This window comes from Pseudochaenichthys georgianus, chromosome 11 (genome assembly GCF_902827115.2).
Source record: "Pseudochaenichthys georgianus chromosome 11, fPseGeo1.2, whole genome shotgun sequence".
NCBI classification, from domain to species: domain Eukaryota; kingdom Metazoa; phylum Chordata; class Actinopteri; order Perciformes; family Channichthyidae; genus Pseudochaenichthys; species Pseudochaenichthys georgianus.
In genome coordinates this window covers 8237741-8257714 of record NC_047513.1, presented here as the reverse complement: position 1 = coordinate 8257714, position 19974 = coordinate 8237741, and the positions used below count along the sequence as shown (strand labels likewise).

The 19974-nt window shown below is 40.0% G+C and overlaps 1 protein-coding gene across 2 annotated transcripts in view; it reads left to right on the top strand.

The window, feature by feature from the left end:
• The window catches only part of cica (capicua transcriptional repressor a), a 45845-nt gene that overhangs the window by 7498 nt on the left and 18373 nt on the right, over window positions 1-19974 (top strand). For both annotated transcript variants that reach the window (XM_034094811.1, XM_034094809.1), the window contains exons 3-7: window positions 208-475; window positions 8000-8131; window positions 13422-13575; window positions 18182-18281; window positions 19026-19208. In XM_034094811.1, coding sequence (XP_033950702.1) covers window positions 208-475; window positions 8000-8131; window positions 13422-13575; window positions 18182-18281; window positions 19026-19208 — 837 coding nt within the window. The remainder of the gene's footprint in view (window positions 1-207; window positions 476-7999; window positions 8132-13421; window positions 13576-18181; window positions 18282-19025; window positions 19209-19974) is intronic.

Here is a 19974-nt window from a genome sequence, read left to right as displayed (position 1 = left end):
CAATGGTACCAGACTTAATATAGTAATATGTTTAAAGACTGTATGTCAGGTGTTGTTATGTATCATGTCAAGTTCTGTGTGTCACCTTGTTTTCTTAGCCTCTCCTCCTCTTCCTGTTCTTAAATAAGAAAACCCAACAATCATCACCTCCTCGAAAGGTTGCAATCTTAATTAACACAAAAAACATGTTTTGATGTCTCCTCCCAGTCTCTGACTCCAGCCTCAATGGGCCATGCTGCCCTGTCCAGCCCCTCCACCATGCCCACCTCATCGGGCTCCATCCTGTCCTCCTCTGGCTCTGGAGGCCGGGAGCGGGAGAGGAAACCCGAGGGACACCAGGATGCCTCTGAGTGGGGGCTGCCGCAGCCGGTAGCCTGCCACCCCACTCCAACTGCCCTGCTGCCACTCATACTGCCAGCTGATTCTCCTCACCCCGCTCCACGCAAGCAGATCATCATGGGACGGCCCGGCACTGGTGAGTAAGGCAGGGCGCGGGAAGAAGGGATTATCATTACGGCACTGTGGCTTTGACCTTTGTTCACGTCTGATCAAAAGTCTGCTCAGGCACACTTCTGCCATATTGTAAGGTATTATGGGATGTGCTCGCTGAAGCTTGCGTACCCTAGCACAGTTATTCTCACTTTCATTATCTCTATACAGTGGCAGGAGTGCCATCAGACTGCTACGGCTATGACTCATATATGAGTTACTGTTGTTTGCTTTTGTTAGAAAGAACACATATTTCAAAAAATAAATGCGCCCCCTGAATTTGCCTTTTTCTTTATTTTTTAAATAGGGTTATTAATGTATATCTTTATTAGGCTTGTTTGTTGCATATTAGACATTCTCACTAAGATGTGTTTTAATTCAAAATAGACATAGATGGATGACGTATCATAAATGCTAGCTGCTTTGGGCTGCTTTCTTCTTCTGCCAATAGCATACCGTTAACAATTGCTTTATTATTATACTAACTAACGGCAAAAAAGCTAAAACAAAATGGATGGATGTATATTTTTGCCCCGCGTTTTAGAACCAAATGTTGTGTTCTAAGAAAACATAGAATGGCACTCATTATCTTATTATATCACACCATCAGCTAACTCTCAATTACAAAGTGCACTGTGAATGTCGGTAGGATCAAAGCGTTGTTGGAGGGAGGATGAAAAGAGTTTGAAGTTACCCAAGTAGACATTTGTATGCATCCTCTTGAGAAGTATGCATTTGGGAAAAAATGTGTTGTGAAAATATTTTGTCAGCTTTGTGTGCACTCGGTTGGATATAGAAAATTGGCCGCTGAGAAAATAGAGGTGTTTGGGTTAATCATATACTGTGTGCTTGTTTCCATGCCAACCATGCGATATAACAGCCCAAACTCAGAGATGTTACTTTGAATGTAGGGGTGAGAATAGTTTCCATTTGAGATGCACTCGTTCTCAATTTGTGTAATTTTAACACTTTCTAAACTCTTATATTGGCAATCATATTTAAATGTTTTGGAAAATTAATTGATTACTATTTTCTATATTTCACTGTTATTACACCCATATCACACATTAATACAACTCTATTACACTGTTATTGCACAGGTTATATTAGTTAGACAGTGCTTTCTTCATGCATGGTTACACAGTGTTTGTGACAGATTTTAGCATGAAGATCTGTGAATTTCTAAATGTATATACATTATTTCACAGCCGTTTTCTGATTTAATTATAATATTTAAACTTGATTCGGACGGTTCAGCTTCACCTCTGAGGCGTGAAGATCAGGAGAGGTTTATTATACAAGTCGCTCAGGCAGCCTCGCAGATTTGTTGCTCATTGTGTGTGCTTGGTGACTCACTGTGTGTGTGTGTGTGTGTGTGTGTGTGTGTGTGTGTGTGTGTGTGTGTGTGTGTGTGTGTGTGTGTGTGTGTGTGTGTGTGTGTGTGTGTGTGTGTGTGTGTGTGTGTGTGTGTGTGTGTGTGTGTGTGTGTGTGTGTGTGTGTGTGTGTGTGTGTGTGTGTGTGTGTGTGTGTGTGTGTGTGTGTGTGTGTGTGTGTGTGGTCAGAGTTATTGAGTGTGTGTGTGTGTAGGGGGGGTGTTGCCATTTTCATATCTAAGTGTGTGCATGTGCGCTAGAGAGATTTCAAGGGTGTTACGCTGAAACTTTAAAAAGAATATTGACATGTCTAGACATGCAAGAATGAGAGCAGGAGTGCAGAGAGCGACAAGGACACTCACTACTCCTCCTCAACACACACACACACACACACACACACACACACACACACACACACACACACACACACACACACACACACACACACAGGAACACATACATGCACTCGCTGCTCCAGACAATCAAGAGACAGGGCATCAAGGGCATGTCCAGTGCGATGTGAATGTGTTGCATCAGTCTCAGCAGATCAGCAGTAATCATATTGCCGGCGTGTTGTCATGGATACACGTTTCCACCAGTAGAATTAGTGCAGTAAAGCGTTGAGGCCTGAGCTGATCACCGGAGTGCGTTTTTTTCTCCCTCTCACATCCTTCGCACTGCTGCTAACAGCCACCTGCCTGCGTAGTGGTACGCTTTTCTCCGCCATACATTTTTTAAAACACCTAGAGCCACAGCAAGCCCAGAAACAAACACAAGCAGAAGACAGTGGAGCCCCCCCCCCCGGCTGCTGAGATCTCTCCCTAAATATAGCACAGCTCAAGTGCAGCTGCATTGGCATCACAAGTTTCATTACTGCTCACTTTGAGTACTCTGCAGCCTTCAGTGAGGGAGAGATAAGTGCTCAGATGTTGCAGAGGTCCCCTCTCCTTACACAGCTTAGGAACTGCCGTTGCACACACAGGAACATTATTTTTTTTAAGTTGCGGTAATGTGTCGTCATAGGACAGGTGGATATCTCCAGTTGAGTAGCCCAAGACAGCTGTTCACCTCCTCAGGTGTATTTTCTTCCTCACTGCTGTCTCTCGCTAGTCATTATGACAGTCAGCGCTTTGAGCAAACCAACAGATGGTTATCTGCGCAGTGCCTCTGATATTTTTCACAACTCTGTGCTTCCTCTGGAATATTCATGCCTTGCTTCTTCGGGGTTTCAGCAGGTTCTTCAGATGTTTTAAACGAGTTGTTTAGCCGTTTAAAGGGCTTTAGGCTATATACTGTATTTTGTTTATTTCTCACTGTCGACAAATCATGGAAAATCAAAATCTCACAAAATATGTCTGTCTTTCCAAGTTCCTATCTGTTGTATTCCATTTGCTTATTCTGAAGTACATATCTATAAAACGTTACCATTACAGTAGGGCGACTTTTTTTCTACTAGCAATTGATTCAATGTTTTTGCGAGGGTGTTTGTGTTTGTGTGCCGGGACATGTGCTCGAACACACACGTTTGCTTTGTTCCACAAGCTCTCTAAGCTTTTCAGCATAATAAATGAAAAGAAACAAACTCAGAATATGTCAGGAAAGGATCTTATTTTCCTTATTAAACTGAAAGATAGACCCTTACGCCATCTGAATCAAGTTTCTCCCCTTTCACTACATGGGATTAATGTCCTTGTTAACTCACTGTAAACACATTTAATTTCAATTTAACAAAAACCTAAACACTGTTCCTACAATAAAAGACTCCCGTTTGGTCCAAACAAATCCCTACGATTAGGTTAGATGTGTTGTAGAAAAAAAATGGAGAATATAAAATGCCGTCCAGTCCAGCACCGTCCTTGACAATGAGAAAAACATACTTGTAAACAATGCCAAGATATACCGACGACCGGTTTAACGGTTTATTTCAATTTGAATTTCAACCCTTACACAGTGATCTTTGTCTGAGGCAGGGTTGGAAAGTAAAGCAGATCAAATAGTAATTATGTATTTGACCGCAGATGTGGGTGGAAGCTGTGAAGAGCGTTAATTCTGCACTCCCACTGTGTGACATTCTGACTCATGTATCTTCACCGTACATTAACATAATGCAGGTTAAATACAGCCATGACCCTATAAATACATTTCCTGTTTTTGTTCAAATCAGGCCCTGAACCGTCATGTGTTACGTAGAGTGTTGTTTTTTATCATTCATTTTGACTTTTTGTCCAATTCAAGAAAACACTGATACATATTTTGTTTGTTTAGAGTTGCACCAACCACTTTGTTTTAATAACACTTATACATTCAAACTGTTTTTATATACATTTCTGGTTTTGTGCATTTCGTTTTTTTGTTTCATATGCACTATTTCCTACTATGTACTTTCCCTCACGATACAAATGCTTTGCGGATATACCAGTATTGCGGAATATGTCAGCTGATGAGTAACAAGAAATTGCAGTAAAGAAATGCAAAACTAGTTTCAGGGTTATTAAGAAACAGCGGCTCAAAATGTCACGTGTCTTGGTAACGGTTCTTTCAAAATACATATATTAAAAAAAAAGTGAGTCTTTTGTATGACTTTTTTTCGCTAGGATTAACGAAAAACATCTGGAAATGTTAATGAAATCAGAAAACAACCTGTTACATTTCTCACTTGTGGAAATGACCTTGATAGAAATCTGCATTCTCCAAGTGTCCTTCTAGTTTATCTCTTTGGGTAAGAAGTCGTCAAATATATTGATCAACATCGATCTCATTATCTGTCTTTAAAGTCTTGACTCGACTGCTGGTGTGTCCTTGAGTTGTGCCAGTATATCTGATGGTCAAATAAGGATTTAAGCCAAATGGTGTATTTATACCTTTTACGATAGAACACATCATAGGGCTATTTCTGGTCCTGCCCGTCTTAAGTAAGCAACTTCTGGTGTGTAAAAGATTTGAAAAAGTCTCACTTCCTCTTTAAGTTCCCCGTGCAAACAACAACAGAAACTGCCAATAGTAAGAAGTGCAAAGGTTGGTGATGGTCATGTGACACTGAAATCTGCACTCAATAGACCATCTGCAACAGTGTGAGCATCACATCCAGGATATGTTTACATTTCCTTCACTGTCGAGCCCTCCAATATCTCCATTTGAAATGAGCCATAGCTGGTGAATGGTTAGCTATAAATAGACCTTGTTAATACTTAATGATAAAAGTATAAATGGAAACTGGACATTGCTGCAGCAGAGTTTAATGCAACCAGGATAGACCTTTATGTGAAATACCGCAGTCAGAGGAAATCTTTATTATATAACAGTTTATAATTATAATTATACATATAAATGAAACCTAGAATGAACCATGAGCTAATACGCTGATTCCCAAATTAGATGTATCCAAAAATGCAGTAATGATGGCATTAGCAGTTCTAGGTTTTTGTAGTACTTGTGTTTTTTGTTGAAGTATTTTGAGTATTGGTACTTGTCGTAGCAGCAGTTATGGTAGTAGTAACAGTAGAAGTAACACAGTAGTAGTGTTAGTACTCATAGAAGTAGAGGCTTTCAGCTGTATTGTAATCTGATGGTATAAACCTATGTTGTTATCTGTTATGATTGTGAGAAATGTTTTCATTATAAACTAACAAAATTAGTTATTTCAGTCTTGTTTTACGCATTTTTGCTTTTCTGAGAAATGTTATGTATCTCCAAAATGTCCGCTTTTTATTTACTAAACAAATGGCCCTTTTTCTGCTTTGTGACAATTCATCAACATGTGTTTTATATGATTTATATGTAGTTGTAGTATATGAAGTTTGGATATTTTACTTAACATGAATTTGTTATTTTAACTGATTAGGGCTTTAGGGTGTACAGCCATGCTAGCTACTCCAAGAGTGTAATATTTAGGAACAGTGATGCTTTTAGCTAAATGCTCAAATTAGAATGCTTTCATGCACACCACGACAATGCTAACCTCCTAAAGTCCAGCAGGTATATTGTTTACCATATTCACCATTTGAGTACAGCTTGTATTCGTAAACTAAAATAGTGGACACATTAAAATGTTGCCCTAATATGAGTGCCACAGTGACGCGTCCTAAAACCCGGAAGTAAGTTAGCATTTTTCTAATCATAAATCTATCGATTCGTTTTATTATTTGAAAATTATAAAAGCAGGGTAGACATGTGGATATTATCCGGCTGAACAGAACGTGATCTGTCTCTTCAATGTGTTTCAACCACAGACCTTATTTCCAGCTATTTTCCAAAATCCTATGGAGAAATTGCATTGCTTTTTGTCGAAGGAGTTTGCTTCCGGGTTTTAGGACGCGTCACTGTGGCACTCTATGAGGTTAGGAAAAATGGGTTGCTAAAGAAATGAGGATCCCCCCCACAAAGCCCAGCCCTTACAAAAGGAATAGAGCAGGTGAAAGAAGCTCCTCATACAAGGTGCACATTTAGGAGGGAATCTTATTAGGGAGTTAGGAAGCCATACAAACAACAAACTCTTGAAATTAAAACATATTGCAATGCTTAATATATCCAAATATATGTAAAAACACTAAAAGGATGATACTAAACCAGCACAATTCAATTATGTATTAACAATAAAGTTGGAGAAGTGATGCTATATTGGAAAAGTGAGTCAAATAGAGATTTGTGTGCTAATTTAACTTGTCCTCTGTAGTCGTTCTTGGCTGGAAATGGTTCTGCAGAGAGTTCAGAGACTGAGGCTCTGCAGCAGCGGTCTAGACCAGTGGTTCTCAAAAAATGCAGCCAAGTACCCCCTGATCAGCGCAAAAAATGCCTATATAAAGAGGTACAGCTCTGCACCATCAGTGTCTGATTTATTAATACAACAACATTGTAACTGAGAAACACTTAAATGCTACATTTCAAATGTTTACAATCCATCACTAAATTGTAACATCATGCAATAACACTAAGACGACATTAGTTGCATTGAACTGATCTTTTTAATAAGTTGTACTTACAATGTAGTGAAACATGGTCTTGTGCTTCACTGAGGACCTTTGTCATGCTGACAGGGAGGCAACTGCAGTTATTAACTCTGTTCATATAAAACCCACACTGCTCACACTTCCTTACTTTTCCTAAAATTAGTATCTTTATTTATTTTGGGGCGTGGGGAATGAAGAGAAAAAAATATATGAGCATTTTATGAGCATGGGATTTTGACCCCTCATATAAACGTATGCATAATGCTATACTTTGCGGCCACACGCCGTTGCCAAGCAACGCTTATTGTTTAGGTCCTTTGACACGCAGGCAGTCATATAATTAACTAGAACTATCTAGATCTGATGGATTTGAACATAAACGCGAGTGAAGTCTAACCGGACACGAGAGAGAGATCAGATCAGCTGCTGCTGACTGAGAACACGCAGCTCTGCATGATCACAGCTCCGCTGCTGTGACGGACCGTTGTGTGGAGCAAAATACACAAGAGTTAGACCTAACACACTTAGATAGTGTATCTACTATGGAACTAGCTAAACTAGTTATAAATATATTTATTCTTTACTGTTGGTTCACTTATTACAGGTTCAGCGGGCTGCACGAGACGGGCTGTCAGGAGAGGGAGAGGAAAAGAGAGCACCCCGTTTATTGTTCCCATTTTATTATCCAGAATTACTGTAAACCTTTGAATAAAGTAGTTCATCTACTATTAGTAGTTTGTTTAAATGCATTAATTACATTTTTCTTTTCATTAACATAAAATAAATCTCACGTACCCCCTGCAGTACTCCAACGTACCCCTAGGTGTCCGCGTACCCCCATTTGAGAACCACTGGTCTAGACGGCCAGGAGTCTGGAGTCTCTGTGGATAAAATAACAGGTTCCCTCATCACACCACACCACATGGCCCCTCAGCTCCCATAATGCTGAGGGATGGTCTCTGTGAGTGTGTCTTGGAATGGGGAGTAGAGTAGCTGGCTGAAAACACAACTCCATTCACGGTCCTCCGTTTTCTACGAAGGTGTAGTTTTTAGTAACACTTTAGGTCATCACTGGCTTACGATAGCGTAGGATTTCTCATGCTGCCAGAGGGCAAAACGCCACCTTCTGTCTGCAGTCCGTGATACTGAAATGATGACATTTAGCTTTTTCTCTCTCTGCCTTCCCACAGTTTGGACCAACGTGGAGCCTCGCTCGGTGCCAGTGTTCCCTTGGCATTCACTCGTCCCTTTCCTGGAGCCCAGCCAATCAGGAGAGGCCGCTCAGCCTGCTGATGGCCAGCAGCTTGTCAATCAGAGCAAAGGTAACACCCAATTCCTTTTCTCTGAATCCAACTGCTTCTGAACAAATATCTATATAAAAGCATCTGATAAAAACACATTTTTCTTCCATATAATATTTATAACTTCAAATAGTATGCAGAGCTGTGTTTCTGCCAAAACACTTGAGTACAAATGTTTTCCGGACACACCAGCGGCCAAGTCAGTGTTTCCCAAAACAGTTGCCACGGAACTGCAAATCAGCACAGTTGGTGTTCACACCAATACAGTTCCAGCAACATTGTTGTTAATACTATTTACTGACTGGACGGCCTGAAGTGTATTCAGACACTCATTTTGACGAGACAGAAATCTTCCACAGAGCTTCTGTAAGATAATTTTTTACTATCGGTTTTAGGGCTCCAACTATTGATTAATCGTTTAGTCCAGTGGTTCTCAAACTTTTTCTGTCAGGCAAAAATAAATTGGAGAAAAGAAAAAGTCGGGCCCCCCCAACACAAATAGTCACGTAATGGGCCAAGTTAACATTTATTAAATACATCAATGTGTAACGTGTGCATTCCTTTGCTAGAACAGTGATAATAAAGCAATGCTCCATAAGTCTGTGTGGTCATAAAATAAATACATAATACAATTGTGCAATCCCTTTGCTGGAACAATAAGTTATAATACTTTGCAATCTGTGCAAACAAATGAAAAGAAAGAAAATGCTGATGTTTGGCAAGAAAGTGTGTCTTGTCGCAGCATTAGTGGCGGCAATGAGCCTGTCTTGCACTGCACATTTCTTCAAAACGGGGTTACAGGCTCAGTGGTGGCGCCAGAGATTTATTTTGTGGGTGCTGTGGGGTAGCTTGACGTTTCATAGAGGGTGCTCAAACATTTAGGGTTTCCCATTAATGTACCGGGCGCTACAGTGGAACTTTCTACTGCAACAATGAAGGCTCGATAATCAGTTCACGGCATATAGGTGTAAGCAGGGGTAAAGTGCTATTTGTATAAGTGGGGAGTGGACCTAACATAGGAGGGTAGGGCTGCACGATATTGAAAAAAACTGACATTGCGATATATATTTTCTTCCCCTGCGATATATATTGCGTTGTTTTTTAACTATATTTAACCCGATGAAGGATTTTAGTCACGGACGTCTGGATCTTAACTGGTTGACTCATCATACCTTAAGTCATGATCCAACATGTCATGATAATGCATGTTGCTTACCCTCAAATAAGGGGTTTCATCTGTGAATGAAGACGAGAAGAACCTTTTTGTATCCAAAATAGTTCCAGATGGCAGATGTTGCTTTTCTTTTTGGAAGTAAATCTTCATTCTCGCCGGTATTGTCCTCCTGTGCCTCGCTCATTTTTTACCGGTGTTTTGATGGTCTGCAAACTAGCGGGGCGGGGCCTGCTGTGATCTGGTCAAGAATGATTGTGATTGGTGGTTTGCTGTGCATGCAGAGCCTGCATGTCACTCACTCAAGTACCCCTGACATGAGAGCCGCGCACGTTTTCCTTTTCTAGCAAGCAGCAAAATAATTGTAACATGACGTGTTTGAGTTAATTTACCTACTTAATATCGAACGTCCTAAAAGAAATTATGAAAAAGAAAAATATAAAACATTTATAAAATCGCACGTCCCTGCGATGTGAATATCGCGCATGCGCATATCGCGGTTATCGCCATGACACGATATATCGTTCAGCCCTAGCCCGGGGGCATGCTCCCCCGGGAAGATTTCTTTTTAAATGTTGAAGTTAAAAGCATCAATCTGGTGCACTTTGAGAGCAACGTTAAGAGGTCTATGGATACATCTCAACACCCATATGAAACACAACTGTAAGCAGATTTTCTATTTCTTTATCGATATTTTACAAATCACTCTTCAAACTTCATTCTTTTTTTACTGGCATATAGTATTTCATACCTGTTTTTCATTTATTATATAACTATAATGACCATATAAACGTGTGTCTCGGAAATAATTGTTTACATTAATCGTGACCAAAACGTTTGAGACCCGGCCACAACGATCTCCGGTACCGGTGCGCTCTCTCTCTCTCACTCGCGCGCACACACAAAATGGCTCGTTACACACACACACACACACACACACACACACACACACACACACACACACACACACACACACACACACACACACAGCCAAGCTTGAATGAAACACAGAGACCCAGACGTACTTGTACTGTATCATATTATTTATTATTTTCGAATAAATAATCTTTCTGATTTTTTTCTCAAAACCATTTTTCCTCCTGGTCTCTCTGCACCCCCTCTGTCATGCCCAGGGGTGCCGCCAGGGATTTTGGGCCCCATGAAAATATATCACATTGGGCCCCACCACCAGGCACAGGCCACTTTGTTTATAAATTACCTCGAGGGCCGTACCAAATGGTCTAGTGGTCCGTATATGGCCCGGGGGCCGGAGGTTCCCCACCCCTGCTTTAATATAAGTATTAGTATTAATATCATAACCAAAATGTCAGTGATTAACATTTTGTTTACAGACTGATCACTCAATGCTTCAAACTGTCCATCATCCTAAATAAACTAAAAGCAGTTTTTTGTTTTATATAGATCATTGGCTATTATACAGCTAGATTAGTTAGCTTTTTTGTTATATATATATATATATATATTTTGTATTCCAGTCTCCCTTCAGATATGTTAAGTGGCATGTCATTCAACACAATGCTGCTCTCCTCCTTCAGTTGGGAGAAAAGCTGGTTCAGGTTCAGCCTTATGGGGGGACAGGGCTGCTGAGCCTAAAGATGGATCTGTTGGACCTGGCACCAGGGGGAGGGACAACTGATTTAGTATGAATAGGCGCTAAAAATGTGCCTGCATTTATTAAAGGTAGGTAGGTAAGAATGGAGAAACCAGCACAAGTGCGCTAGAATTTGAAAATACACAACCGAAAAAAATCTGCCCCTTCCTTCAGAGTTCCTTACAGAGCCCCTCCTCCAACACACACGAACGCGCACATGACCAATGAGGGCACGAGATAAGCTTGTGCACAGATGGAAGGCTGACAGGCAGGTGGAAGTCATTTTTCCAAAAATCCAGTCATTTTTGCCGGGCCAGCTCAGATGATTGGTCGTGCTTTTTACAGCGCCACGGCTTCCACAGATGACATTGTTGTATGTATTTATTGTCAAAGCATTTAATATATTCATTGCTATCGGGATGTTAAGAGCATTCCATGGAATATATCAAAAAGTATTTCTGAAGTGAATTACCTACCATACCTTTTAAATATCAGCTAAAAGAGCAGTGCAATTAAAGACCTCTGAATTTTCTGTAAAGATATTAACAGTAGGTCAACTTGTATACAAAAAAACATTAGCTTACAGACTAATTTCCACCACTCATGGACCACACCCACCTTTTCTTGTGAAAAACTGGGTGACATACTGTCGCCCTTTAGTCCCTCTCTCTTGTCTTTCTCTCCTTTCTCTTCTTTTCTTAGAGCCTGACTTTGTTGGTCGTTGAAACATGGTACAACACACGTATGTAGGCTAGCATCCCTCCTCACATGCTTTCACTCTCTGCAAGTGCCGGTGCCGCACCGCGTTTGGAGGCAGGACCAAACCATTACATGTAAATAGAAGGGGGTGTACAGAGGCTTTGGGTAATTAACTTTTGGAAGAAAATAAGTTAAATGAATCGTAAGTTTAGTGAGTAATTTATCAATATAAAATTCTATTAATGTTAATTATTGAGGATTGATGAAAGGTTACTTACATTTTTTTTCTTGATGTTCTGAACATTTTGGGGCCCCTGTCAGTCATGGGCCCTTAGAATCGTCCTAACTTTTCACCCCCTTACGGCGCCCCTGGTCATGCCTCTGCACCCCCCCTGTCATGCCTCTGCGCCCCCCACTTTGAGAAACACTGGTTTAGTCTATGTTGTGTTGGCAAACAGTGGATATAATTTCTCAGAGCCCAAGGTCACATCATCAATCTCACTCACAAAGATATTTGATTCACTAAAATATGACTAAAAACAGCAGCAAAAGCTCACTTTTTCACAGAGCAAAATCTGCAAATATTATTGGGAAATAATTATACCTATTCATGGCTGTGTCACATATTCAATTTGAAAAGAAAGAATAGAGGAAAAAACATGCATACAATACAACAAATGGATGTGTGCAGCCTCTTTTCAGAATCCTTGTGTTTATTTCCAAAATGGTATCAATTTGAGCATGAACTTTATAAACTGTGTTTCCTCTCTGCGACTCCTGGTATGACTCACAGAGACAACCGATAGTAACTGTAGATTATATTAGACGCAGTTTGTCTGTTGTTTGAAACCGAGATATATATATATTTGAAAATATGACAATAAAGAGCAGCAAAATCAGCAAGCTAGTATTCAACATTTGCGCTTGGAAAATGAAGGAATAATTGGTTATGAAATATTTGGCAATGCATTTTATTTTCTATTGACTAATCATGTCAGCTGGAGACTGTACAACATGATTATACTCCATGGCCTGTTATTCATGGCTGTGTCATATTATCAATTTGAAAAGAAGGAATAGAGAAATAAAATAACAAACAATACAGTCAAATAAAAATAAATTGGCCTAAAATGCCTCAAAAATACTTGGCTAAGCTTTGCATGAGCCTTCCTCTTCTATTCTGATTCTGATTCTCTATCTATCATATGTTACCCCTCCATTATTACTTTTAACAAAAACATCAAGACTATATCGTAAATAATGATAAATAGTTGCTCTTAGTTGTTTAAATATTTTTGTATTACTTTTAGATTTATAATAATATTTCCTTGTACTTTTCATATTATACAAATTGATGTTTTTTTTTGCTTTTGATTCTAATATTTTTTGGTGCTCACTTTTGACTTGCACTGCACTTTTGTCACCTTGTGTTATTTTTAAACATGCTTTATAATGAACTTGAATTGACTGAAAGTAAGCAAGCTCACTGATAGGCTACAATAATCTTTGTTAACAACAATACACATGCAGTATGAAATAAAATAAATGCTGCTTTAACTAAGATTGATAGATTTAATTACAAAAATAATTCTGAAATTTACAAATGCACTCACTAAACCGTTGATGGAAAATCTCCTTTAAGTGTTCCCAGTATATATTATAGCGTTGATGAAGTCAGTCAGAGCTTCTCACACCTCCCACAGTTTGGAATTAATCTGCCCATCAACGCGCTGCATGCTGGGTGTCCCCGCGTTTTCACACATGGCTCTGTTACTTCTTACTTTAGAGTATATTTTCTCTAATTGGCATATCAATGTTTTTTCTTTCAGAGCCTCGTTGCGGTGTGGCCCCGGTGAGTGTCGAGCGGTCCGGCCCTCCAGACATAGAGAGGGGATCCACGTCCTGCCTTCCCCCAACCAATGACAATCCTCCTACACTGAGGGGAGGGGCTGACAGCGAGACGGAGAGCGATACCGACGACCCGTGAGTACAAAGAGGAGGGTTTTATCTCCTCTGGAGTTATAATGCTGTTTTCAATTTTAGGATGTTTTTTGCAAATTACTTTTTTGGCACATAAGCGAACACATCTTAATCTTAGTAGCAGAATATCACAGTTTATTAATCACAAGGCTAATTAATATTGGTGCTTTAATGTTCAAAAAGCTCTTTATTTTTGCAGCCTGTGCTGCATCACCACCCTTCGTCTGAAACCAGAGCTCAGTCTGCTCTGATTGGTTAGCTGGCCGCCTCTGTTGTGAGCATAAAAGCATAAAAAGGCCTCTTATATCAAAAAATAAATCATGTTCACATTAGGGATGGGAATTTGAAAGCAAATGTATATTCGAATATTCGACTCCCAAAAAGGCGGTTAACCGAAATGTACATATCCTATAAAAAATGTGGGAAAAATGTTGACAAATAAATAAATAAATACATGTTCAAATAAGTATAGAAACCAAGTCAAATTTGTTAAATGTATTGAACTGGTGATCACAGTTTGAGCAGTTGACAGCTATAGGCCTACAGCTTTCATGCTTAAAACACAACTTGGTTTTTAAATGAAAGAGGGATCAGACACGAACAACATAACGGGTCAGGGTAACGTAACCCTATCACAACAGAGATCAACAACCTGCAGGGCCTATGCACAGAATGCAGCTATTCAATACTCATTCTTGTTTAAGAATATGAGCATGTCTACTCAGGGGAGAGGCGGGTGCAGAGACGATTCACAATCAGGCCAGCTGTAGAGAAGACCCTCTCAGCTGGAATGTGGGCATAAGATGAGGATTGAGTCTGCGTGATCTGCGTGTAGGGAGGGGCAGCAGCCGTATCGTTGGCTAGAACTAGCTGGATCTGATGGATTTGGACATAAACCCGCGGGCAGAGCAAAACACACCTTTAGACCTAACACATTTAGCTATGGCACTGCCGTAAACATTGAATTATTCCATTTGATCAAATGTAATCAACTTAGGCATCCCTCCCAAAAAAATAAAAATATTCATAACTCATATTCTCATATTCGAATACCTGAATAATTTAGAATATTCGATGAATCGTTCCCATCTCTAATTCACATGCAGTTGAAGTATTTTAAATCTTTCTGCGAGTCACATATACACTCCCTGACCTATTGAATTGGCCACACTTGTTTTCATTTTATTTTGGATTAAAGATTCTAGTTCATTAACATTATATCTAGTCATTTGTTCATATGTATATTGTCAAAATCCAATCTGATCCCTACTTTGACTTATCCAAGGATTTTTGGAGCCTCTCTTCAGAGTCCTTATGTATATTTCCGAACTGATATGTATCAATTTTGAGAAGGAAAAAAAGGAAACTGTAGCTAAATGTAATTTCCCTTAAACTTTCAGTACGGAGAAACAGAACAAAAACAAAAACTAACCTTCTGTCCTTTAAAAAGTGCTACATTTAAATGTCTCCTGGTATGACTCACAGAGACAACCGATAGTAACTGTAGACTATATTAGACGCAGTTTGTCTGTTGTTTGAATCGCAGACTCTCAAGGACGCTACGCTCAGAACAGGTGCACTGAAATTCACCTCTGACAGCTAAATTCTGAAGAAACAAACACCAACAAACAACTCTACTTCTACCAGCTGTATCCGTGTGTGTGTCTGGCAGGCGTTGTACAGTGTGTGCCTGTTCATTCCTCTCAGTCTCGGGCTGCGTCTGCTCCTTCAGAGTGACTCACAGGCTTCGTGGCTGTCTGGCTGGTGGTGTGGTTTTGAATGTCTCAGGGTCACTGTGCTCACAAAGGCCTCCATCACCAAAAGAAGAGCTTCAGCAATTTCCTCAATGCTGCAGTGGTTATACTGCTACGTCGAAATGGAGGGGACTAATGGCATAAATTAAAACAAGGTCGAACAATTTAGCTCAATTTATTAGCTGTTTTGCTCTGCTTTACCTATACATCAACACTATAGGCATGCTTACAATCAAATCAAGAAGAACACACACTTTTAATTATTAAGTCCTTCACTCTGTTTGGATATTTTATATTACACACATGAACACATGCACAGACAGGACCTATACACACAAAATGTGTATTTGTTTGTTGTACTGATTTTTATCTCTCAGTTCTCGGTTTGGGATCACTTTTTTTCTTTAATTGTTTGTAATTTAAAGAGAAGACGCCTCAGGCAGAAATATTGTTTTTCATTCACTTGACAATTTTGAGATTTGGGCTGATTTTGTATTTTTTCAATCTTGTGGAAAGAAAATATAAAAAATACACATAGCTTTTTATTTTATAACAGCCTTTTATATGTATATCTGTTTGTTGAGTTGTCCCTTAATTCACTAAAGTTAGCATTACATAATGCCTTATTTGCATTTTAAAGAATAACATTTCAGAAAACCTCAGACACAAATAATGTATTGTCTTAATTTAAGTAATTAATTGGTAAAGTTATATTTATTTATTAGATCAATTATTTTCGAAAGTTATTTATTTATATTATTAGTTTAATTATTTGCAAAAATGTATGGAGCTTTACTACACATTTCTTCAAAAGCCATTTTCTCAAAATCTCAAACCTTCGTATCAGTAGCACTGATACGTGGCACTTTCCAGTTTTATTCCTATCCTTATTATAAAGGGCTTTATTGAGAAATTATTTCATATATCGTTAATAGTGATTTATAGAACAATTTATTCAAAAAAAGACAGAAATTAAAAATGTTGTATGACTGTTGACAGTATTTTCACCCCTTTGTGTATCACTATTTTTTGCCCTTTTTGCTTATTGAATCTTTAATGAATAATATAACTTGCCTTATATAATAAAAATGCATTTTAAAAGTAGACCAGAAGGCTAAAGAATGCTGTATTTATGTAGTCCACCTTGACACAGAGTTCAATGTCTATTAGCTGAAAGGTTCAGACGTTCTGTCTGCCACCTCACGGTTTCAAAAGATTTTTCTAATGGTCATAACTTTTATGCTATGAATTTGAACAGTTTCCTTTTCATTTGAGACAAGAAACCTTAATCTATGTTTATTCACCATTGGTACATCAGTCTACTGCTGTGTTTCTCAGACTGCTGTAACACAATAGTAATCTTAACCCAGTTTGTGACATCATTTAATTGGTTCCCTTTATATAAGTTCGCTGTCTGGTTGCTTTTTCCTTAATACAATCAAATGGCTTGCAAGAAGACTGCAAGTTAGTTGTAGAAAACAGGAGTTTCTTTGGAATTACCTGAATAAATACTGCACATGCTGAGTTAAACTAACCAAGGCTGAACAGATATAGAAAAGTGTGTGAAATGAAAGGAACATAAATTCAGGAAGACAGAAGGGAAACACTGACCTAGTTTGCTGACATGTGACTTTGTTCTTGTTTACAACCCATCATCACATGTCTTTCTAATTTACTCTCAAAGAGTAGACTCCACCCACATACATCGTGAGGTCACTAGGTAACACTTGCCTTCTGTTGGCTAGCCCTCCAACACATTGTGTGATAGGCTAAGGGGTGGGACATCTCTAAGTGGTTGACCAATCACAACAGTGCTGGCCAGCTAACCAATCAGAGCAGGCTGAGCTCTGGTTTCAGGCCCCGTCCACACGGACACGAAACGGGTTGTATCTGCTCCAGTTCTCTATCGTATGGGCGATTCGTCCACACGAGGCTGTAACGGAACCAGGGAAACGGAGCCCTCAAACGGTAACGGGTCCCAAGGTGGGTAGGTCTGCGGTGTTCCGAGTGTTTTGAGCCATGTCCCGGTATCTCGCAGGACAGTGCACCCAGCAGGAGCCTCCAGCAGACCCCCCCGCACGGTTCCCTCGTCCCTTGGAAGAGGCGGAGAGGTGGGTGTTTTTCATCTGCTGGTGGACTACCGGGGAGAACGTCCTGCTCGGGAGCCAGGCTCAGAGTTAGTGGCAGTGGGTGCGGTGCACCTGCCTTTTACAGCAGGAGCACACGCTCGCCTCGGGGAGGGAGACAAAGAGAAACAGCAGCCGCCGAAACAGCCAGAGCCCTGCCTCTCCCCACCTCTGCTGCTCACCCCCGCGTTACCGCTGAATCCACTGCGGAGAATAAACAGAAGAGCAACCATGGCAACCATGCTCGGGAGGTCTTATTCACTGCTTTTGGTGTATTTTGTGGCGGAAGTACAGCGCCACTTAGAGGCCCGGCATATGTACTACAGCGGGTCGAGCGGTCTCGTCACACGGACATGTTTCTTGAGCCGATACCGTGTGGACGGAAGACTTTTTTGATATCGAATTCGGTTCGTTCTCCATTTCGTCTCTGTGTAGATGCCGCCTCAGACAGAGGGTGAAAAGAGGTGCTGCAGCACAGGCAGTATGAGAGAAAAAATAGCTTTTTGAACATTAAAGCATGTAAACATGTCACAGTAGAGGCAACACTCATAGATATGAACCTGAACATTTGCATAATATGGGCCCCTTTAATAAATAAGGAATAGTGTGTCTTGAATACCGCCCTAAATCCTTCACATGAGTTGTTTTTCCCTCTCACTGAGTAATTCCCCTTGATTTCCAGTCTCTTGGGATACATAGTTTAACTTTTGTCTCTGTGTGTGAATGCAGGTTTTCCCCGGGTGTGGCCAACGAGGCAACGCCCTCCTCTGGCCCCTTGAAGAGACGCACACAGTCCCTCAGCGCCCTGCCAAAGGATTTAGACAGGAAGGTCAGTCCACCATGCAGACAGATGGTAGAAAGGGCAAAAAGGTACAGAAAAAAAATTGATAAGAGCTTGGCTTATGGTGACCAAAAGTGACATCATCACATGTATTCGGTAAGACTCCTTAAGTCGTTGTGATAATTTTGTAATGCTTTTCACACACGCATGCCAAAAAAAAGCAGACTGATCAAGGCAAATAACTTGAATTAAAAAGTAAAATGATTAATTAGTTTCACTTATAAGTGTGTTACCATTTATTTTTAGATGCTTTAGCAAATATACACTTGAGTGATGTTTTTTCCAGCTTAATCAAATTGTTTACAGAATATTCAACTTTATAACCTTCATTTGAATATTTTCTTCGAAATATATGATATATTAAAATATCAACTATCACAATATTTGTATCGAAACACCTTGATATTTATTTTGCAACAATATATGGGGGTTTACTATTGGTGCTTTTATAACATATTACCAGTTATTTATCTGATTAACAATCATCAGTTATGTGGATGTATTGACATATAGTGTGTACAAAATAAATACAAATAATAAAATGACATTGCTACTGTATTGCAGTAAACCAGGAAAACACAGCACATATGCAATATTTAAAGAGGATATCTAGTCCTATATCACAGTATCAATACGATACGATGTATTGCCCATCCCTACGCGGAGGTTCACAAATGAAGCTGAATGCTTACCATAATACCAAACTCTTTGTCCTCTACAAACCCCAATCAGAGGGAGAAGGACCACATCCGCCGACCCATGAACGCATTCATGATCTTCAGCAAACGCCACCGGGCCCTGGTGCACCAGCGGCATCCCAACCAGGACAACCGCACCGTCAGCAAGATCCTGGGGGAGTGGTGGTACGCTCTGGGGCCCAACGAGAAGCAGCAGTACCACGATCTGGCCTTCCAGGTACAACACGCTGTAAAATGATTTTAGTGTCTCTTTTTTCTGTTGGTTACTTCTTATAGAGTGGTGCAGTGACGAGTCCTAAAACCCAGAAGTGAGTTAGCATTTTACCACTCGTCCCCGAGTCAACGCGTTTTCGCCATAGGATTCTGGAAAATAGCTCGAAATGTGGTTGACACAAATTTAAGAGACGGATCACGTTTTGTTCTACGACATTATAATCCATCAGCAGTGACCCCACTGGGGATTTTTTAAGAGTTTCCGCGTCTGAAAAACGATGGTTGTTACCGAGTGGCTGAATAGGACTACAGAAATTGTCATTACGCCGAACACGTAAACACTCCTCTAAGTTTATTTGCCTTGTTCTGCTTGAAAGCAAGTACCTGCCTCGTGCAAACTGTTCAAACAAACGCTTCAACTTGTACAATTTACAATCTGTATCTTTGAATATGGATCTTAAGTTGGCGTGACGTTGAAGTCGTGCTGCTGTACTCGGCTGTAGTTCCTTTATAGCATAACGTTAGCATTTTGCTTCTGGCGATTAGATTTATGATTAGAAAATGATAAAAGTAGGGTAGACATGTGAATATTATCCGGCTGAACAAAACGTGCATTCATCAAACAGCTTTGTTTTCCACAGACCTTATTTCCAGCTATTTGACCAAATCCTATGGAGAAATCCCATTGCTTTTTTGTCGAGGGAACCCACGCGCAGTTTACTTCCGGGTAAATACGTCATCCCTGCACCGCTCTATTGCCATGCCAGATT